Source organism: Danio rerio, chromosome 10, assembly GCF_052040795.2.
Source record: "Danio rerio strain M-AB ecotype USA chromosome 10, GRCz13ab, whole genome shotgun sequence".
Classification (NCBI taxonomy): domain Eukaryota; kingdom Metazoa; phylum Chordata; class Actinopteri; order Cypriniformes; family Danionidae; genus Danio; species Danio rerio.
In genome coordinates this window covers 20,576,130-20,600,000 of record NC_141030.1, presented here as the reverse complement: position 1 = coordinate 20,600,000, position 23,871 = coordinate 20,576,130, and the positions used below count along the sequence as shown (strand labels likewise).

The following is a 23,871-nucleotide window of genomic DNA, read 5'->3' as shown; positions in this document are numbered from 1 at the left end:
CATCTGAGAAGATAGGGAGAATGATGGGAAGGTTGAAGTAAATGCCTTCAACAGAGATTGTCATTTCTAATTTTAACGTAACTGTTTTTGTGTGTTTGTTTAAATGTTAAGCTACAAAAAGCAAACCAAAATGAAATCTCTCAATTAAATGTTGTGCATGAATCAGATTTTTTTTAAAAATTAAATACTGTAATTTAAAGGATTATCGATGAGCAAATCAAGGAAAAGGCAGGTGCATCTTGACTCGTGTATTTAGCATTGAACACAATTGTGATATAGATGTTTTTATTGTAAGCAGTTCAGTGTAAAATGTAACAAATATACATCATTAACACGATTCAATATTTTTTCTATTTATTTTTAAATATTAATAAATAAGTTAATTACCATGGCTACTTTAATGTAGTATTTTGTATATTTACCTTTGGCCCTCCACCCTCAATCAAGTTTGGCCCTTCATAAGAAAATGTTTGGGCACCCCTGCTCTAAACACAGCCTTACCCTAATCATACCGCCAACTTTTACATGAATCCTGTGGCAAATTTTGAATGTGAAAAAATCCTGTTTAGTATGATTTATAACAGTTTTGAATTACGAGGACAAGGCATGTCCTCATAAACCAACACCAACATTGTAATAATATAAAAAAAAGAATGTGTCCTCATAAAAACTAGTACATGCACACAAACACACTCACACACACAAAAAACAAAGACGGTTAAACATAGACCATACATGCACTGTGGAGGCTTTGAGGAATTAGAGGTAAAGATTAAGCTTGGTCTGAATTTATAGGAAAGGAAATGATGACAATGCACATGGGCAGACAAAGTCTTAATTAAAGTGGAGCTTATACTGTAGTGTGAACCTCATCAAGAAATGTCACCCCATAAAGTCAAAATTAGATTGTTGTGCTGTTTTCATATGTCTCGCCTTGTCCAACCGGAAATCAGATATGTCAGAGTAATTTAACACTTATTAACATGCCCAAATTTTTATCCATTCATTTATTCATTCATTCATTTTCTTTTCCTCTTAGTCCCTTTATTAATCTGGGGCCGCCACAGTGGAATGAACTACAAACTTATATGTTTTACGCAGCGGATGCCCTTCCAGCTGCAAACCATCACTGGAAAACATCCATACACACACATTCACTAAGGACAATTTAGTCTACGCAATTCACCTATACCACATGTCTTTGGACTTGTAGGGAAAACTGGAGCACCCGGAGGAAACCCACGCCAACACGGGGAGAACATGCAAACTCCACACAAAAATGCCAACTGACCCAGCCGAGGCTCGAACCAGTGACCTTCTTACTGTGAGGCGAACGTGCTACCCACTCCACCACTGTGCAGCCTTAAACTTTTATCCAATCAAATTAATAAAAAATTTATAATATGAAATAATAATAAATGAAAAATAAAAACACTAAAGAGTAAAGTAAATGAGCATTTTTACAACAAAATGTACACATGTGCACTTTGAACTGTTTCTGCACTTGTCCACAAGGTGTCAACACTGAACCGGTTCATAGTTTCACACACAGAAATAAAACTGAAAAAAGCTCTCTGAAAAGTTAGTTCCTAACCCTGACTTTGACATATAAAAATAGTTTTTTGTTTTTTTAACTCCTGGAGACACTTTCTGGAAACCTGTCATCAAAATTGTTTCATGGAGTCTTTACTGTTCACAATAAAGGGCTTATTTTTTTCATGCAAAATAATAAGTTTTAAAGACTAAATGTAGAAGAGTGACATTCACTTCAGTACAGAGCAAAATACCCAAAGCACATCTAGGAATGGCTCTGGAGAAGGAGGCTGTGATTATTCGTAAAAGGATTAATCTGGGTCTCAGGGAGTCTATGGTGACCTACCCCTGGACGGCTGGATTTTCTCACTAGGCGTGATCCTCAAACCCTTTCCATTATGCACTTGAAGCAGAGACAGAAGCAGCAGTTAAAGAGACAGAGGTCAAAAGTGAAGCATTAAAACACAAACGACAACAGAAAAAAACATGTAGATTGAGCAGTAAGAGACAGAAAAGGCTACAAATGAATGCACAACGTGAACAGAATTTTCAGACTGTAGTATTCCTTACATACTAATGTTATCAAGTCTGGGGTGTGCATGGATGTGAAACTGGCATGTGTTTGTAAGTTCACCTTGAGCATGTTGTGAAGTGACGAACGTCTTGATGAGTGTGTCTGTGGTCTGGGTGTAGAGAGACAGTGCATGTCTCAGAGAGGACAGTTCGGGACTTTTCTCCAGGAAGGCCTTCTTCAAACCATTTCCTCCAGCATGGAAGTATTGCTAAAGAATAATAGGTGGTTAGTGAGGAGCAATTCCAGCAATATAAACTTGACATTTGCAGAAAAAGCTTAAAACAAATATTCACAGAGAACGTATACATTAACGGTATATGGAAACATCAGTAACAGGAGAGTTATGGTGTGGAGAAGCCCCAAAGAATCATACCAACCAGACTGTTACATGCAGTGAAGGTTTGGGCTGAAATGTCATAGCATTTCCTAGACCTAGTACTTATGCTACTGTAGATGTATGCATTACTGCCAAACACTACTGAACTATTTTGGAAGACCATGTGCACCCAATGGTTCAAACATTGTATCCTGAAGGCAGTGCCATCTATCAGGATGATAATACACCAATACACAGAGCAAGACTGGTGACAGAGTGGTTTGATGAACATGAAAGTAAAGTTATAAATCTCCCATGGCCTGCACAGTCACCAGATCTATCTAAATATTATTTAGCTACTTTGGGGTGTTTCAGGGGCGAATCAGGAAAAATGTTCCTCCTCCATCATCAGCATACACTATTCTGCAAGAAGAATGGCTCAAATCCTTCTAGCCATTCCTCAAGCCATTGTGCAGGACTTTTATCTGTCATTCCCAAGATGAACTGATGCTGTATTGGTGGCAAAACTAGCCCCTACACCATAATAATGAAGAATTATTATGGTCTAAAACCAGGTGTTTCAGTTTCATTGTCCAACCACTGCAGAGGCCAATACAAACAAGTTAGAAAGGTTTTTCATGTTTTGGTCAAAACAAGGTTAACATTTATATGGAATTGCTCTGATGTAAATGTTGTTTTACTGCTGGTTTAGAGAAAGCATCACCCATACCTTTATGGTATCAAGGGCCACATCCATGACAGCACACTGCTTGGGTGTGAGGCTTTTAGCTTCACCAGACATGTGATCCTGCAGAGGCAAAAAATATTTCAAATACATGCAATTCAACAGACAAAACATTTGAACACTAATGAAACCCCCCATGTTTCATTCATTTCCCCCCCTTTTTTTTTTTTTTTTTTTGTTTAGAAAGAAATAATTTTGTATAATAGCAAATTAAGGAAGCAAAAAGGTTACAATTAATTAAGCAATACCTATAAAAACTAAATTGGAATTTTGAAAAATAAAGTTGCAATTTTGAGATTTAACGCCATATTTCTGATAAGTTTAACTTTATTTACAGCTATAAGTCAAATTACAAGACACCAAATGACTAAAATAAATATAGCTGTGACATTTAAAGTTACTTGTTGTATATTTTTGCATATAAAAGAAAAATACCACAACAAGAAATAGTCACAATTAAAAAAAATCCCATGTTTGCATAAAAAAAATCAGAGAGAAAAACATTGTATAATTGTGAGAAGTTAAATTATATTGCATAGAAAGGCATACTTCTGAAAAAAAAAATGTGTCAGTTAAAATAATAAAGTTACAATTATACAAAATAAACATCGAATTTGAGTTAAAAGTCAAATTGGATGCAAAATGACAATTAGAGGTGTAATTATGAAAAATAAAGTCACTATATCAACACATAAGGCAGGAATTATGAAAATAATAGTTTTGATTGTAAAATTGTAGTCACAATGTTGCATATTAAGTTGTTTACAAAAAAAAATATTAAATTTTAAAAAAGTATTAAAAAAACAGAAAGAAACCACTTTACTAATTTTACTTTGGAATTTTTCTACTCTAAAATATTCATTAATCTGAAACATGTTGTGTTTCGAAAGTACCATGTTTTCCTACTACAATGAAAGTTTTTTTCATAATCTAACACTTTTTAAGAGCTAAATAGAGGACAGTGCAGTGCAACTTTAGAGAAATAAAGAAAACACACTTTATTTATTAATCATGTATAAAGCATGTTTAAGTGTGTTAAAGGTTCAAAAACATACAGAAAGCATTTAAACGGAGAGTCTTCATCTATATTCCCCATGCAGCCGAACTCTGAGCTGCTTTAAAGAGATCATAGTCTGGATCTGGAATAAACAAGCCCTAAGCCATACCTTGAGTTTGGAGAGCTGACCCAGTTCTTTAGCCGCTGAAAAGATCATTCCCTGCCAGAAAAAGATGAAAGCGTTACAACATGGAAGTGGGGGGACAAGTCTTTACATGTAAATGCAGATATCACATGTTAACATACAGCAGAGACCAAATTTAAAGACCAACCTACAGTTTCCTAAATGCCAAGGTCACTGCGTTAGAACAGATTGAATTTATACGAACAGGACCAAAAAAGATTTTTAAAGTAAATTTCATAATTTGGATATATTCTGAAGAGGAAAAAAAGCAAAGTAAACAAAAACATCAGGAGACATTAGAGAACACTTTCAGACTCCTCCTAGTTAACTTTAGGATTTTTTTATGTAGTTGATTAATGTTCTCTAATTTTAATCTTTAGCTGTAGCAGCAGCAGCAGAACAGCCATACTGCACCCAAACTGACACCAAGTGCAGAATAAAAAAAAAAAACATGTCTTATCAACATATTTTCATTTTTGTTTTTAAATATTTTTACACTTTTATGTTTTATTAAAAAAAAAAAACTTTTAAATGATAATAAAATAAAACTGTTAGTTTAAAAGTTTATCGTTTATGTGGGCTAAAATGGCAGACAGGGAGGCTATAGCCTACCTAAAAGCATCTAGAATGGCTGATTATGATTACTGTTTTCCACAAAATAAAAGGTTTATAAAAAGTATCATGCTATTCTGTAAAAAGCTGTTCTTTTAGCATAATATAGCAACAACTAACATTTTAAATGATGATGATGATTACATTATAGAAATTACTCAAGTGTTTATAAGATGTTTTTTAATTTTGATCTTCACTGCATAAGCTTCACAGTCAAGCCCGTAATAATTCATACTTCTGCCAAATTCTGACTTAAAGTTACTTTTACTTTCAACTAGCTTTTTTTTTTTAAATGACACAAGCTTCTCCCAAAAGACAATAAGACAGGGAAAAGTGCAATTATGGGACACAAATTCACAAATTCGCAATTAGAAGCAATAAAGTTGGAATTAAATGTACAAGAGGCATCACATTCTGTATTTCTCAGAATTTATTTACATTTGAAGTCTGAATTTGCCAGGGGTATGAATAATTTTGTGCTTGACTGTAGGTGATCATTAATTAAAACAATAAAATACATTTTCTTCAGGTAGAATTTAAAAAAAAGCTAACGTTTAATAAATGATGTTATGTTTAGCATTAAACATTGCAGGTCTTACAAAGGTGTCGTTTCCTTGAGGAAGGATGATGGTTTTCTCTAGACTGTTCATGACGATCCTCCATAGCTCCTTCAGGACTCTCTTCAGCACAGTTTTCTCACACACAGAGGCAAACAGCATCAGGCTGAGAACAAACATACAAAAACATCAGTAAACACTTCAGGAAAATGCGAGTTTACAGTTTAACTCACTTTGCATCCAGGAAGTCCATCAGCGGCCGCAGCATGTTGTCAGAATCGGCCTCCACCTGGTTCTTGTTGTTGGTGTTGACTGGACCCTTAATCTGGTAAAGCAGACTGGCCATCTGACGCATGCAGTCATCAATACGACTCTGGAAACTACAGAGGAAACATGAAAGGGTGAAGAGAAAGTCTTTTTTGATTTACACGCATTTCATTTAGTTTACAAAATAACAAGCTTTCTTTATCAGGGAGTAAAGAGAGGTTTTGAAATATGATGCAATGCAGACTAGAACTGGCATTCAAACTAAAGAACACTGCAGTTATAGAATGATCAAATATGTGTTATTATTATTTTTGTGATGAGTTTTGTTTGTTAACTAGATGTACTTAAAGTTACAATAATGTATGTAAATAAAATGAAACAGTTTGAGCAATTGAAGCATATCTCAATTCCAACAATTAAGCAGCTTTTTCATATGATCACTATTTACTCTAATTCTCAAATATCATGTAAACATGAAAATAATTAATTAATTTATTGCCACATAAGCAACGTATGCCAATTTTATGGCAAGATCAATATACATAAAACATTACATTATAAGAACAACTTCATATTTTAATAAGAGATGATGCACAAACAAATATATTAAATAAATAAAACTACAATTTAAATATGACTTTACAATTCAGTACTTGATAAATAACTTCAAATATGTGTTAGTGATACCTTTGTAAAAACATCCATCAAAGTGTTTTCTTTTTTAAAAAAAAATCTTGTCTAATGTGTGTTCAAAAGTCACATTCTATTAAAATAGATTTTATGATGCATAATAATAATAATAATAATAATAATAATGGTAAAATTAATAATAACAATAGCAATAATACAAAAACAATGCTTATAATATTTATCATCATCCACATTGCTGCAACTATGGCTAATAATAATAATTTGTAGTAGTAATTTTATTTGTATACATTTTACATGAATTTAATATTGCTAGTATCAGTTGTCATTTTTTATGGGTATTTTAACAGTATTTTCTGATTTAATCAATCCCTAAAATCCTGTCAGAAAACAAACATGCATTTTAAATAGTTTTAAATGTTCTTTATGTAAAAATTTATTGATTTAAGTTTGTTTCGCTAAAGCTTCTATTACATATAAGTATATAAGCCTGCTTAAGGCCAATTATAAAGCTCTGTCAGATTGATTTACAGTAAAATGATTTTGATCGCTTTAGATCTCAACACTGCCTTCTTTTTCATTGATCAGCACTCTGGTTCTGCAAATACTATTGCACAATATAGCACAGATTTAGCATTTTGGGGTTTTAGGGGTCTTATAGGGTTAGGGTTTTTTTTGTGGGAAAGGCTTGTGATATACTGTATAAAGACTGACGTGTTTCCAAAGGTGCTGCTCAGCTCATCCAGGACGTTGTTTAGCTTGACCTGCAGATCATTCAGAAGGTCACTGGCCTCAGTGTCCAGCTGTACAAATACACATAAACACATAAACATGATCACCTCATCCAACAGACAGCATTTCACCTGATGCACAAACACCATTTTCCTCTTTACTGATGGTACATGGCAGTTCAGAGGGAGTGAAGACAATCACATGATTTCACAGTGTCGGGGCAAAAACATCCTGCCAAAATTCACAGTTTCAGAGAATTAAGGGAATGTGATGAAGAATAAGCAAACTGAAGTCCTCTCTTTTTGAGCTATCAAAAACTCTCTCTGACAGCAATGGCTGAAAAACCCACCTTGCTCCTGACCACCACCTTCAAGAAGAGCAAAATAAAGCAACATGTTTAACATGCAGTCAACTCAACAGTTACACCATAGCCATTTGCATACAATAGACTTATCAGCAACCTACTGAGCAGGTAAAGGGTTTGGGTTTAGTCATTCAATACTATTAGTTTTCTAGAGGTGTCGGAGCTATTTTTGTAGGCTAAAACCAATAAAGTAGTAGTATTTTACTAGTGAAGTCATTTTTGTAAAAACTATAATATATTTACAACACAATAAAGTAGCATTTTACTAGTGAAGTCAATGTAACTAATATAATTTTACTACTTTTTTTGTTTTGTTTTACACAATAGTACCTTGTAACCTTTATATTTTTTGACATACAAGAAAAAACTTTTTATAATAAAGTCAATCTGCCAATTTTTTTTTCTTTTTCTTTTTTGAAATAATTTTGTGATTGAATCTCCTTGGATTCTCACAGACTTTCAGAAAGATTTAACAATGATGGTATGATTATATATATATATATATATATATATATATATATATATATATATATATATATATATATATATATATATATATATATATATATATATATATATATATGTTTTAACGGAGAGATTTTTTCAACACATTTCTGAACATAACAGTTTTATTAACTAATTTCTAATAACTGATCTATTTTATCTTTGCCATGATGACAATTTGACATGATGGCAATGATATTTGACTACATACTTTTTCAAGGCACTTCTTTACAGCTTAAAGTGACATTTAAAGGCTTAACTAGGTTAATTAGATTTACTAAGCAGGTTAGGATAATTAGGCAAGTTATTGTGTAACGATGGTTTGTTCTGTAGACTATCGAAATAAAATATAGCTTAAAGAGGCTAATAATTTTGTCCCTAAAATGTTTTTTTTTTACTAAAAACTGCTTTTATTCTAGTTGAAATAAAACAAATAACACAAGAAAAAATATTATCAGACATACCGTGAACAATTCCTTGCTCTGTTAACATAATTTAGGAAATATTTAGAAAATGTATAATAATCTGTCATTGGTCACTGAGCTTAATTTGCAAAAATTGATTTATTTTATTTGTTTATTTATTTATTTATTTTTGCATTAGCTAACAAAAATCTGCCAAATAGTGAGCAATTTGAGTCAGGGTTACTTGCATATGAGCATCCTATTGGTCCAAACTCCTATTAATCTAGAAGTACCTTGCACAATCAACAAATCACAAAATTTCCAACACGGTTCATATAAATCAATCGCTCAATTGAATATTTGTTTATTTTGATTGATTTCTGGACCAATAGGAAGGCTGAAAACAAAAGCTGGATCTATTAAAGAGATTGCTGAGCCGAAAATAAATAATTATGGATGAATACAGGAGTGAGAAACAAGTCGGACTCTCACCTTCTGCTCTCTGTCTGCTTTATGAGGCTTTTCAGACAGATAAACAAATGTTGTAGAATTACAAAAGTGAAAATCAAGCTCAATATTGGACGAATAAAGTATGTATGTTCAAAACTTTGAACAAATTAATAATTTTATGTGACTCAATGGAATAAATACACACCTTGTCTTCTGACGTTTCCTATGAGCAGGAATGTGGGGGAAAAAATCAAATTGTTTTTGTGTCCACTTAAAACCAGCTTAAAAACTGTTAAACACTAGGGTAAGGGGTTACCACAATGAATATTGTAAAATTAAATGCTTTTTTTACTGCATTCTTTTAAGGTAAATGATTGCAAACAATTCATACAGGCTGAATTTAAACAAACTAATTAGATTTAGTAATGCTCAAGTTAATTTGTTTGTTTACATTCAGCCCAAATATATTTCTTTTTATTTTTCAAATAAAATTTAACTCAAGAAATTTTGTAAATCCAATGAATCATTTTTTTCAAGGCACTAAAGGAAAAAATGCATAAATATTTAACAAAAAAACTATAATAGCTATAAGTCTGCCCCAGGATGTTACACTAATATTACATATTCCAGTTTTGCAGCATTTAGGACATTAGTTTTCATATGAAACACCAAAAATTCAAATGAAAATTGTGAGAATTGTAATTTTTTATTAACTACTTTTATATTGAATATACTGTATTATAAATATGTTTAAATGATTATTTAATAATAATTCAACTGAATATACTGTATTATATATTTGTTTTTATTATTTATTAATCATTATTATAAATTACACAAAAAAAGAAAACTCAAACTGTAAGTACATTACATAAAGCCCAGTGCTTATCTCTTGCTATTATTTATTTGATAGTTAAAGGGACTAGTGAAAAGGTATTTAGTGAAAAGTATGAAGTAGTTTCCCCCTGAATGTGATCAACTTCCCAAACAGAGAGAAATGAGATGAAGGTCACAGTGAGCGTCTGCTGGAGGCTCGAGGAGCGGATGGGAGTTCACACACAGTTCAGACTGACTGAGGGACAGCACAACTCAACGGGACGCTTGGGAGATTGCTGGATTAAAAGAACAAAAACGGATGAAAGACGAGCACGGATGATCCCAATAACAAACCTCCAGTAACTCCTCATCCTCCTCGTCCTCACTCTCCTCCAGCTGGGGACAGAAGCCAGATCATACATTCAGACCGAAGCAAATGTTTGCGCGCAGAGCTTTTGTAAACAAGTAGCTGTCATTACTTGGCCAGGAGGTGTCACTGCAGAATACACCTGATGTGTATGCATCACGCTATAGGACAGGGGTGTTCAAACTCAGTCCTGGAGGGCCAGTGTCCTGCAGATTTCAGGTCCAACTTGCCTCAACACACCTGCAAGGATGTTTCTAGAAAGCCTAGTAAGAGCTTGATTAACTTGCCCAGGTGTGTCTGATTGGGGTTGGAACTAAACTTTGCAGGACACCGGCCCTCCAGGACTGAGTTTGGACACCCCTGGTATAGGACATCCTGCAACATGGATGCAAATGTGGCAAACATCCCTCAAAACAAAACTTATAAGTTCTGTTTTCATTTCGAGGAAAGCAAAAAGTCTCAGCTGCTTTTCTACCACACTGCAGATAATAGAGCAGAATGTCTATGCAATAAATGACTACATAAAGTAGGGGAGCACGGGGCACAAAGTAATGCGGGATTAAATGTAACACTGAGTTTTAAAGGGGTGGTCCAGAATATAATTTTAAGGCTTGGTTGTGTTTATAATATGCAAAGCAATGTGTGCTAATGTTACACTTGAAGGAAATCACGTAATTTTTTTCATAAATCTCACTTTGATTATATACAGCTACTCAGCTAACATGAAAACTACTGACATATTTCCTAGTTCTCAGAAAGACCCGCCCTCAAGAGGCTCTGATTGGTCATCTGTTATAATGTGCTGCGATGTGCTGTTTAAATCTGACAAGTGTCTGTAACGAGTGAAAGTGGGGTGCGGCTCCTTTAAGAGAGATCGCCATTGTGTGTGTGGGTGTGTGTATGTTTGTCAGAACTGTCTGTAGAAAGGTGTAACACGAGAAGCGCATGTGCGCGGGACCGATGTTTATTTTTGTTTTTCTCTGATGCTCGGATTAAGTTAATGTTCTGTAATATACAGTGACACTGTTGACAGAAGAATAAAGCATAAGATGCGACCTGTGTGAGCCTTGATTTATTTTTTCGCTACACGATAGGGCTGTGTAATTAATCGAAAATCCGATTTCGATTTTGGTTTCTAATGATTATGAAAAACCATTAATCGAGATAAACGATTATTTCATTATTTACCGCCCCTTTCCAGTTGTACACATTTGTTGCTCTTAAAAGTGCGAAGGACCGCATACTTATGTATGTGTGTGTGCGGCGCGCAGACACAGTCAGAAGCATGCGGTCAGCATTCGGTCTCATTCGCACACTGTGACGAGCAGAGCACACACATCTAAAGTCATCTTAATGTGAGCGCTTAATGGTCATATAGGTGTCAGAACGCAGTGTTTAGTGATTATTCATATTAACCCTCATTTGTGTAATACACTAACGAGTTGAGGATCAGAAGACATGTGAAAGCGAAACCATTAAAGTCACAGCGCGATATTCCTGCTGCCGCCTGTTTTTATCATTATTAATAAAACAACAAAGGAGAAAATCCCTCACTCCTCTTGACTGAGGGACTTTTGTAGCTAAAGTGTTTTTCTTACATTGAAGATGCTTAAAGCATAGTTTGTTTCATATTTTTATTCTACTGTATTTATTTCTCTTTCCTTTGCAGGGTGGAAAATAACTGTATATGTGCAGTTGAAGTCAGAATTATTAGCCCTCCTAAATACTAACAACCCTTTTCCTCCAATTTCAGTTTAATGGAAAGAAGATTTTTTTTAATACATTTCTTAACAAAATAGTTTTAACCACTCATTTCTAATAACTGATTTCTTTTATCTTTGCCATGATGACAGCACATAATATTTGCCTCAATTTTTTTCAAAATACAAGCATTCAAAATCAAAGTGTAATTCAAAGGCTAAATTAGGGTAATTAGGCAAGTCATTGTATACCAGTATTTACTTCTGCAGACAATCAAAAATATATATTGCCTAAAAGGGCTAATAATATTGACCTTAAAATGAGTTTCAAAATATTTAAACCTGCTTTTCTTCTTGCCAAAACAAATGAAATAAGACTTTGTCCAGAAGAAAAAAATATTAGAGGAAATACTGTGAAAAATTCCTTGCTCTGTTGAACATCATTTGGAAAATATTTATTTTTAAATAAATTCTAAGGAGCACTAATAATTTTGACTTCACCTGATTATCGTTTTGAAAAATCGTGATTACAATTATGACCAAAATCGAGCAGCCCTACTACACGAGTTAGGCAAGGTCTCATGTATTTTTTTACTCAACGTGTTACACAGCGTCTTTCACATAAATTCATAATATGCATGTGTAAGTAATATGAATCATTCACATATCTTTTGCGAGTTCATTCTAAGATGTAAAACACATGGAAAAGCTGCCTATAGAGAGACACGCATGCGCTGATGAAGAGTGTGTGTGTGTGTTTACAGCAGTTTGACTGATAAATATGAACATGTATGTAGCTAAATTGTTAGCGATGCCAAATTCCATTCCCGATTGTTTACACTATTGCTACAACACACCGTTAAGGCTAGACACTGTACATGTCATGATCAATTTTAACAAATAAAAACTCACAGGCTATAGCTTCTGCTTGTTGGAGCTGCTCCTTCCTCGAGGACATTTTTACTGAATCCAGCACTGAACTGGGAGAGATTCTGGAAGCTGTGTTTTGTTGAATCATGCTTGCTATGTATTTTATAATTCCCTGGAACATAATTAATATTGAACTGTAAGCACTTCTGTATTTGTGTTGTGTCATTCGGAAGCCCAAATACAGAAAGCAGCATTTGAACGGCATTTTATCTCCCTTTACTGTAACGTAACAGCGCCTCTGGCCACACCCCTTAGCTGTGCAGTGTGTGTGTGCACGGTAAAAGTAAGTTTGTGATTTCACTAGCCTGGAAGTATTTTTTTGTAGTCCCCAAATTTCATTCATTGTAGGCTTTGCTAAGCTAATGAGCTAATAAGGCTAAGTTCCTTTGCCTTAATCTTTTTTCCTTTACCTTGATTTTACATTCAGAGATGTTGTTTATGTTCACACAGCTACATTACACATCAACTACAGTTTAAAATATGATATTGTAGTGGACCACCCCTTTCTATATTTTGGTAACAATAAGACCCCATTGTTTAGTGTTATTTAAATTTTTAAAATATTTTTCCCAACATATCATTAAACATAATACTTAATAACAAATAACTTATTTCTTTTGTATTTCCCTTAATGATATGTGATAGTATTTTATTAGTTATGTTGCAAGATACTAGTATTCAGCTTAAAGTGCAATTTCATAGCTTAATTAGGTCACTTGGGTTACCTAGGCATGTTAGGTTAAAGAGCCGCTGTTATGCATTAAAAAGGGTCATATTTTGGTTTTGAGTGTCTCCAATAACAGGATGATATACATGCAAGGTCAAAAACACTTCATTGTCTTATGATCTGCATTTATTTTTACATAATTATCCCAACGACTCCCATATAAATCGTTCAGTGATTCATTTGTTCCCAAACTCCTTAGCAGGATGCTAATCTGCGCTGATTGGTCCGATAAACAATTAATGTCGCATCACCAGGCTCTCCAGAATTTCATGCAATTTCGGGCGTTTCATTTTTAACTTTTAACTTTTGTTTTAATTAAATTTTATACCGCATAGCGAATGGAAAGAAAAACCTCCCCATTTCGTGACTCAGTGGACCATTAAGGTAATCAAAAATCGTTGCCTACATAGTAGACTCTTAATAAGAGTATTATCTTAATCATATTAAAATCAGAGTATTGGTGTCCATGTAAATGTACTCAAAGAGTGTCAGATAAAGTCGGGAGCTGTCAAAGACAGCGCATTCCAATGCCTTTCAGCATGCACCTTCCAATGTTTCATTAAGTTTGACCTGTTTTCTCCTTAAACGCAACAAAAGCGTATGCTTCGCTTTGTTGTGTCAGAATCCTTGTGAAATACAACCATATTTTTATTAACAAAAAAAAGTGTGATTAATTAGTTAATTTTAAAAATAGATTGACAGCACTAATATATAGTTTAAAATAAAGAGCATTAAGTCAAAATAAACTACTTGGATTTTTTAGTGCTGCAGTTCTAACATAACATAAAAACAACAGACCAGCAATGTGGAGAGTGGAATGTCATTGTCTCATGCACAGAAACACACTAAACCTTTACTAATCAGCCTGAGACAGAAACTCAACTAAAGCCGCCTCAGAAACACACACACACCCACCCCTCATACTTCTCAAATAAACACGACCAAACCAGTTCAAAGTCACCTGATACAACAGCATTTATGAGCTCAGGGTTCTGATCAAGCACACATTGACTGTACATCACCAGCAGTTACTCTACCATCCAGACTACTGAATTTCTGATATCAATTTAAGTTCTGTATTAATGGTTTCACTAGGATGTGCTTTGGGTAGGAGGCTACTGATAAATGACTAAAGTCTTACAAAGCTACAGTATATCTAGCCTATTTGTACCCACCTCAGCTTCTTGAGCATTTTCCTCTATAACCTGAATAATAAGATAAAAGGGTAATAGTAAGACTCTCTTGTATTTTTCACTTGTATTTTTTGCATGCAGTTCCCTGTATATAGAGGCTTGTTTTCATGGATCAAAAAAACATTTGTCAGTTCACCCTTTTTTCCCCTGAAAACTGGACTTTGTATTTCACAATAGGGCTGCATGATATATCAAAATGAAATTGACATCACGATTTAGCAAAAGTTGCTATTGAAAGAGAATTCTGAGATAAGACAAAATGTATGTAAACTTATATTTGCAAAATATAAACTCTTAAAATATAAACTCTTTTGTTTACAAAAATGCACGTTTTGTCATTTTTGTTTAATTCTTTCAAGAGTTTGGAGAAAATAGTTAACTGCAAAAAACCTACAAATATTTAAAAAAAAATTCTGAGAAAAAAGAAATGAGAGATATAAACTTATTACATTACTTGATTACATTACATTTGTAAATTCGGAGAGAAAAATATCACTGACAAAAACAGAATTGTGAGACATTTACTTACAGAATTATCAAAGTTTACATCCCTCAATTTTGAATTAGTTTTATGTGAACAGAAAATGTCTGAATTGCAAGATATACTCTAAGAATTTGGGGTCTGAATTATAGTATAAAAAGATGCATTTATATTCTGCATTTTACAACCCGTGATACAACCTGGTTTTAATACCTTTGGAAACACACAAACATTCAGTAAATGTTTATGTTATGGGACACAATATCTCTGTGCACCCACCTCCTCCTCCTCCTCCTCCTCCTCCTCAGTGTTCACAACTGCATCCATCTTTATTCAAAAAACAATGTAAATCACACTCTTTATTCTGTATACTGTAATTCTAAAGTCTGCTATCCTGGTGACTAGGTGAAGTTTCAAACTATCCTATTAAAAACAATTCACAACAACTTTTTAAATTCTACACTACTTTTTCTACCAACTAAAAAAAATACTCATACCCGGGCTTCTTCTGAAGCAGTCTAAGGGAGAAAAAACAACAGCAAATGCTCGTTTGATTTCTTTAACAGCCAGAAACTAGAACTTTATTTACTGAAGCTGACTGGTGAAAATGTCAAGTCAACAACACCTTCAGTATTTGCTTTCTTACAAAAATGGCGATGTGTTCAATATTTACTTTTACCCGCTGTATATTCAAAATAAACATAAAAGCAAAGAATGTAAATGTCAACCAAACAGTGCTGAATCAGGCCCGTTTCTCTTAATATGCGTAGAGTGAAAGTAGGCTTTGGTGTCCTCTAATGTCCCAGACAAATGAGGAGAGGACGAACGAGTCTGTGTTTAGTGAAGGGCATCTTTCTCTGCTGCTCTCTTACCTGTTTGGCACCCATAGACTCGAACATTTTCTCAAGCTGAACACGCAACTGCTGGACATTATTCATCAAGACGCACGGCTGAGGACAAACAGAGAGATTTATTACAAAACATTATTAAAATCAAAAACATATAATGTAGTCTGTATATAGATATATGTAGATATGGATGGAGATATGGATTTGGATGGATATAGATAAATATGAATGGATATGCATGTATATAGATGGAAAAGGATGGATATAGATGGATAAGCATATATGTAGATGGATATAAATGGATATGGATGGATGTAGATATGGATGGATATAGATATGGATGGATCCGGATAGATACAGATTTGGATGGATATAGATGGATATGGATAAGGATGGATTTGGATATGGATGGATGTGAATATAAATATGGATGGATATGGATATAGATATGGACATGGATGGATATAGATAAGAATGGATATGGGTATAGATATGGATAGATGTGGATATAGATCTGGATGGATATGGATATAGATATGGATGAATATAGATGGATATGGATGGATATAGATAAGAATGGGTATGGATATTGATATGGATAGATATAGATGGATATGGATAGATATGGAAAAAGATATGGATGGATATAGATGGATATGAATATGGAGATGGATGGATATGGATTTGAAAGGAAGTGGAAATGGATTGATGGTAATAAGTTTATGATAATTATTATTGTATGGTAATTATGTTTAATAATAGAAAAAATATCTAAAACACTTAATCTAAAAAATTTAACTAATTAAAAAATAGATCAATCTAATGTAATACAATGTAACTATTATTGATATATACAACCTTTAATACAATAATACACAAATTAATATTTTATATGATACCTACAGTGCATAATACAGAAACTAACATTTTTATAATGAATCCATGACAGATTATAACTTAATAACTATGTTTTGGAAACATCCAAATAATAAATAAAATGCTTTATCCAAAAAACAGTTTTGTTAGCAAAGATGGCAAACGAACAGAAATGTCAACACTTACTATCGGGAGAATAACTTACAATCTTTTCCTTATCGCAGTAGGACGGGAAGCTCTTCTTCAAAATGGCACTGTACTGCAGCAGGACTTTGTCTATGGTCTGTGGGCGCAAAAGGATGAAGACTGAGCTTAACGTTTTTCAAAAGTCAAAATGTCTTGGCGACAATAGCATTACCACAAAAACAAATAACCAGGCAGGCAAACATTTCAAGAAATCTATAGAAAAAAAGGCTCATCTCAGCCATTCTTTCAGCACATAAAACGGCTGGCCATCAGCCGAACAGCCGTCCACATGTCCAATAAAGATTCCTGATGGGACTGTGCTTTTCTATCATAGTAGTGGTTATTAAGGACCAGATTTACCAAACAGCAAATCCAACAAGGGCACAGTTTCAAAAAAGCACTGATTTCTGTGGATGATTTAGTTAAAAAACAAAGACATAAATTTGCATTTCAACCAAAGACCAATAACCACAGCACAAATAAGGCTTATTATTATTAAATAAGGACATGCTTATAAGGTTAGGGTCATCTAACTATGTCCTGGCGCAGCTAGACAAATGTTTTTCTACTTCATTGAAGTTAATGAAAAAGTAAATTACAAGTAAAGCTATTCAACTGCATTAGCCATGTTATACATAATAAACAAGAGTATAGTTTTACTTGATTAAGCCCTAATTTATTACCCACAGAATAGGTATCCTATTCATAAAACTGCACAACTTAATAAAATTTATGCTTAATTAAACCACTGCAGATTTTGTTCGATTGACTTCCTTAGATTCAAAAAGTTTTCAAGTTCAAGTTCAAGCTTGACGAATTCTAACCTGCAAATTCATGTCACGTGATTGCGTAAGACCAATACAAGATCAAAATGTGACTTTTCTGTATAGAAATGTAAAACATGGAGAATTTGCTGGTTTCAGCAGTGTTACATGATTTTGTATTGTCCCGCACTTTTGTCTGAACTAATCAATGTCTAAACTGATGTCAAATCCTCAAATTCTTGTGTGACTAGATGTGCTTTAGTGCATGAATCTGAATGGCAGAGCTACAAATTAAACTGAATGCTATTTTTAAAAGGGGGAGGGGCTACTTAATATGCCTCACCCTGTCTTCTTGTTTCAGTTGAAATTACTTCATACATCTAACAAAAGCACTTCAGTGAGTGAACCTTTAAACGTTTCCAGTTGATTACAGAAAAGTCTCATCTGTCAGATGGATGTTTCTGCTGCATTGATATTCCTCATCTGCCCTTTGGCTGATCTCTCTAAAAACACAGATAATGCTCTGACGGTGGACATTTGTTCTGACATGAGCAGGTTAGTAATGAGATTATAAGGGTTGCGGATGGTGCACCTTAGCGAATCGGCGGCTGTAGAGGGCCATGACTTTGGGGTCGGGACATTCCAGTTTCTTGATGATCTCAAAGCTCTGGTTGAGCTGAGTGAAGACGTCCACCACCGAGCAGGAGAAGAGTGCGTGCTCCGATGTCTGCTGGAACTGAAAACACACACACACAGATGCATGTTTACACACCATTTCCATTTTTTAAGGCAAATGTATATTTTTAAATTCCAAGTTTATGTCTGCCATTTTCTTCTGTTATTCAACTTTGAATTGCAAGGCAAAATAATTAGATAAATTAAATTTGTTTACTAATAAAGATTGATTAAAATTCTAAATAGATATTTAAAATAGTGTTTATTAAGAGGTTCCTCCAAACACCAATAAGCAAAAGTTTTTACAAAGTGTAATACCGATGAATAAATGATAAAAAATAAATTTAAAATTAAAAAATTTAAAATGATAAAAAAATGATATTTTAATAATAGAAATATAAAAACTACATTAATATAAAATAATCTGAACAATGTATATTAAAGCTACAAACATAATTTATTATATTAGTATATTATATAATTTCATCAGCATTTTTATTATTATTATTTCATTATTTTTTTAATTATTTTTTTTTCTATTATTAAAATATTTATTCATTTTAAAATAATTACAGAATTTGGATGTCATATGCTTTATTATAAGGACATGTGGGTGATTTGTTAATCATATGCAAACACAAAAAAATGAATTTTTGCAAAAAAAAACTAAAAATAAACTTAACTGCTTTAAAAATGCATTTAATAAAACTTTTCAACATTTAAAATGTTCTAAAAGCCAAAACTGCCAGTTTGTGGGCACAGGAGCACAATAAAACCCCAGAAACACCTATGAGATAAAATTGTATAAAAGATAACAGGCTATTAGAAAGAAATTAGACATAAAAAAACATCTCACTCCATCTTTTTTATCCCTCTCCAGGGCTCCATGCATGAACTCCATGGACACATCCTCATTCTCATCCAGCCACTGCAGCACAAACTGCTGGAACCAGCTGAAAAACACAACACACAAATGTCAACAAATGCAAAAAGAGTGTTTTTTGATGTTTGAAATGAAGAGCTCACTCACGTGGGATATTCGGGCACTATTCCCTTAAAGGCAGGCAGATCCTTCACATATTCATTATACAGCCATTTGACCTTGAAGTGCAGGTTCATGTAATCTGCACTTTTACACAGTCGGTGCTTCTCATGCTCTGTCCAGCAAATAGATACATGGTGGATTAACACAACATATTACTATATATATATATATATATAAAACTATATATATAAAACTATATATATATATATATATATATATATATATATATGTATATATATGTGTGTGTGTGTGTGTGTGTGTGTGTGTGTGTGTGTGTGTGTGTGTGTGTGTGTGTGTGTGTTAAAACCTATTCTATAACAATACCATGCATGTTTACAATGTGCTTTATGTTTATTAAATCAACAGTTTAATAAACACTGTAATAAAGGTGTTGTTAATTATTTGTTCATGTTAGTAAATATATATTAACTAGAGCAGCTAACTAATTGAACCTTCCTGTAATATGCGACCAAAATAAAATATTACTGACCTTCCATGGCATACTTCATATCCTGAGAAAACTGGCTCCACATGACCTCAGCGCTCAGCTTGCCCACGTTCAGCTCCTGAGGGAACCTGCAGTGAAAACAGACAGACAGTCAGATGATGACAGGAAAGTAGAGGTGTATGTGTGTGTTAAGGCTGAAGTTTGTTTGTGTTTACTCACTGGTTCAGGACAGGGGTGTAGGAGTTTCGGTCCTCTTCAGTGATGGAGACGATAAGTGTGATGAGTTTGGGCCAGAAGTCCAGGTTCTTGATGCTCGGACCCTGATCTTCTGGAGAACAATCATCCTTATGCTGGCAAGGAGAAAAAATATAATAAATTGCTTAATTCACAGTAAAACATGATTTATTACATTATTTTTATTATATAAATTTTTATTAATTACACTATTTGTTAATTATTTATTTATTAATAATAGTAATAATAATAATAATAATAATAACAATGATGATGATGATGATGATAATAATAATAATAATAATAATACAAACAATAATTTACAATAACAATAATTTATTATTATTATTATTATTATTATTATTGTTTTCCTTTCTAATTGTAACAAGTTTGCAATTTTCGGTCAAAAACCGTTCGTGTTGTTGACTGAAAATCTGCACAATTGGTTATTATTTATTATATATTTTTTAAAATTACAATATTTATAAATTATTTATTATAAATAATAACAATAACAAAAAGCACAAATAATAATAATAATAATAATCACAAGTAATAATACTTATAATACTATTAATTATGATAATAATATTAAAAATAATAATAACAAATAATAATGATTAAAAAAAAAATAATAAAAAATAATAATCATCATCATCATCATCATCATCATCATCATCATCATCATCATTATTATTATTATTATTATTATTATTATCCTTTCTAATTGTAAAAAACCACTCCTGTTTTTGATCAAAAATGTGCAAAATTGGTTATTATTTATTATATATATTTTTATTACAACTATTTATTAATTCTTTATTATTAATAACAACACTAATAATAAACAAAAAAATTATGATGATGATGATGATAATAATAATAATAATAATAATAATTATTATTATTATTATTATTATTAATAATATTATTATTATTATTATTATTATTATAACAACTATTATTATACTTTCTAATTGTAACATATTTGCACATTTTTGGTCAAAAACCTTTCGTGTATTTTAACTGAAAATTTGCTAAATCTGTGCTATTTTCTTTGGGGTTTTAATTGGTATTTTAAATTTAAAATTTACTGTAAAGTGAATTTCATTAGTTAATAGAGAAGCAGTGTTATTACTGCTAAATGAGAAATATTAAAGTAAATTTTTGTTGACTAAAAAATAATAATAATAATAATAGATGAAAACTTGAGAAAATGAGAATGAGAACCTAAGAAAAATGTCATCAATGTTGTAAGTCTGGAGGAAGGGTTATACATTCACTTGTTAATGTGGCACTCTTAGTGACACTAGTGACACAGAAATCCACTTTGGAGCTGTAAAAGCAGAGTGAGGAGTGATTATCTAACCGTGTCTCCAATCTGAGGATACTGGCGACTGTACAGCTCTTGACAGTTGTTGAAGATGTAGTCGTATGTGGAGTTGAGGCAGGCTTTGACACAGTCTCGCACAACCTGACTGGCTCTCGGAGGACTTTGCAGCTCCTGGACCTGTACAGACCGAGATTGTAAAGAGAATATATAAATGATAAAATAATAACTCATGAACAACCTGGGTTAATTGGTTGTGTTAATGCAGGATTTCATTACCTTCATTCTAAAGAAAGTGATGCTGGTCAGAAGGTCTACTGTTGACTTGAGGTCTTGTAAACGGTCCTTACTACTCGCAGGGAAGTTGTTCTGAGAAAATAACAGACAAACATTGAGAATTAACAATTTATGAGCTAAAAATAAGTTGAAAAGGCAGGTAAAGACATTAAAACTTACTCTATACATTGAAAGGTCAATGCGCAGAGAATTGTGCAGCTGATCCAAGAGCTTGACAAACCTTTCTTTCTGTAAGAGGAGAAAAAAATTATGAGAAAATTTTCAGAAATACACCTAAAACCTACAGTTAAAGTCAGAATTATTCACCCCCTGAATTATTAGCCCCCCTGTTTATTTATTATGAAGATTTTGTTTCCAACACATATTTAAACATAATAGTTTTAAGAACTCATTTCTAATAACTGATTTATTTTAACCTTGCCATGATGACAGTAAATAATATTTTACTAGATATTTTTCAAGACACTTCTATGCATCTTAAAGTGACTTTTAAAGGCTTAACTAGGTTAATTAGGTTAACTAGACAGGCTAGGGTAATTAGGCAAGTTATTGTATAACGATGGTTTGTTCTGTAGACTGGGGGAGGGGGGGGGTGGTGGGAGATAGCTTAAAGGGGCTAATAATGGACCTTAAAATGTTTTTTTTTCTTCTTTTTTTAATTTAAAAAAATACTTTTATTCTAGCCAAAATAAATCAATTAAGACTTTTTCCAGAAGAAAAAAATATAATCAGACATACTCCTTCAAATTTCCTTGCTCTGTTAAACAATTTGGGAAATATTTAAAAAAGAAAAATGTATTCAAAGAGGGACTAATTCTGATTTAAACTGTATAACCTATAAATTATTTTCAACCAATCAAACATGTCAGAATTGTGAGAAAGGCATAAAATTGCAGGAAAAGATGAGGAAAAGTAGAATTTCTTCAATAAAACATTGAAGTGCAAGATATCAGAATTGTGAGAAAGACATTTGCCAAATTTGGTAACAATTCTACCAAAAATAAATCTAAATCATGAGATGTGAAGTGAGAAATGCAAGAAATACATGCAGGCCACAATTCTATAATAAGACCTGCATTTACAAGACAAAATTGCAAGGAAGCCTGTAAATTAACTATCTAAGCCATAATTCTATTATCTGAACCACTATCTGTTGTTCAGTTTTTATAGAACTGCAGCTTTTTCCCCTCGCAGTTGTTCGTTTATGTACTCAATTCGTACTTTTTCTGTTTAAATTCCACAATTTTTAGTTTATCTTGCAATTTGCTGTCTTTCAGTTCAGATGGAAAAAATTCAATATTGCAAGCATTGTTTGGAAAAAGTAATTACTTCAAAAAAAGTAAATAACTGCTAATTACATTGTTAAAACTGTATTTAAATTATATTTCTAACTACTTTGTCTAAAAAGTAACTTAGTCTGTAAGTACTTTAATTACTTGACTCAATACTAAGAATCCATATACAGTGCTCAGCATGTACAAGTACACCCCTCACAAATCTATCTTTTAAATTAATATTTTTATTAGGAAGCTTTGCAAAATTATATTTGTGCATAAAGATTAGATTAATCAGTACTGAAGCCAAATCTGGAACTTATCTAACAAAATAGCTTACGAAAACGGTTCAAAAACTAGTACACCCACATTTATATGTTATAGAAAAATAGTAAATACAAATTTAAAACGAGAAAAATCAAAAGAGAATCAAAAAGTTTTGAAAAGTTTAGTTAAAATTTTGTAGGTTGTAATATTTAGCTTTATTTTAATTGTATTATCTTTCAATTTCTAAATATGTTTGGTGACTAGAATATTATTTTATTAAATATTTATTGTTTAATAAATCTGTTTTGCTCAAATTCACAAACATACATTGCGTATATTCACTGAGAACTGCATAAAAATATTCATTTTCAAAATGGGGTGTACTCACTGAGCACTGCATATCTAAACAAATAAGAAACAGAAATTAAAATGTTTTAGTATTTTTATTTTGTGTTAATATGCAACATTTGAAAAAATGTTAAACATATTTTGACATATAGACAAAAAGTTATAGAAATAGAAATAC

At 32.6% G+C, this 23,871-nt stretch overlaps 1 protein-coding gene and 1 long non-coding RNA gene across 38 annotated transcripts in view; one reads left to right on the top strand and one right to left on the bottom strand.

Annotated features, from left to right (window-relative positions):
- The window catches only part of LOC137496575 (uncharacterized), a 12,259-nt gene extending 10,686 nt beyond the window's left edge, over positions 1-1,573 (top strand). The window contains exon 3 of the long non-coding RNA XR_015500955.1: positions 1,214-1,573. This is a non-coding gene — a long non-coding RNA (uncharacterized LOC137496575). The remainder of the gene's footprint in view (positions 1-1,213) is intronic.
- unc13bb (unc-13 homolog Bb (C. elegans)) overlaps positions 1-23,871 on the bottom strand; it is a 150,867-nt gene that overhangs the window by 6,278 nt on the left and 120,718 nt on the right. For 13 of the 37 annotated variants that reach the window (XM_087270348.1, XM_087270347.1, XM_087270368.1 and 10 more), the window contains 17 exons: positions 21,964-22,032; positions 21,787-21,876; positions 21,547-21,687; positions 20,163-20,293; positions 19,986-20,071; positions 19,481-19,607; positions 19,307-19,403; positions 18,368-18,511; positions 17,031-17,108; positions 15,974-16,051; positions 7,148-7,236; positions 5,752-5,898; positions 5,561-5,684; positions 4,335-4,385; positions 3,154-3,231; positions 2,168-2,315; positions 1,880-1,936 (listed from right to left, as the gene is read on the bottom strand). In XM_087270348.1, coding sequence (XP_087126474.1) covers positions 1,880-1,936; positions 2,168-2,315; positions 3,154-3,231; positions 4,335-4,385; positions 5,561-5,684; positions 5,752-5,898; positions 7,148-7,236; positions 15,974-16,051; positions 17,031-17,108; positions 18,368-18,511; positions 19,307-19,403; positions 19,481-19,607; positions 19,986-20,071; positions 20,163-20,293; positions 21,547-21,687; positions 21,787-21,876; positions 21,964-22,032 — 1,735 coding nt within the window. Of the gene's footprint in view, positions 1-1,879; positions 1,937-2,167; positions 2,316-3,153; positions 3,232-4,334; positions 4,386-5,560; positions 5,685-5,751; positions 5,899-7,147; positions 7,237-7,514; positions 7,533-8,929; positions 8,957-9,092; positions 9,111-10,057; positions 10,100-15,973; positions 16,052-17,030; positions 17,109-18,367; positions 18,512-19,306; positions 19,404-19,480; positions 19,608-19,985; positions 20,072-20,162; positions 20,294-21,546; positions 21,688-21,786; positions 21,877-21,963; positions 22,033-23,871 lie in introns of all 37 variants that reach the window. The other 24 variants (XM_087270355.1, XM_087270354.1, XM_087270372.1 and 21 more) reach the window with 3 other exon arrangements.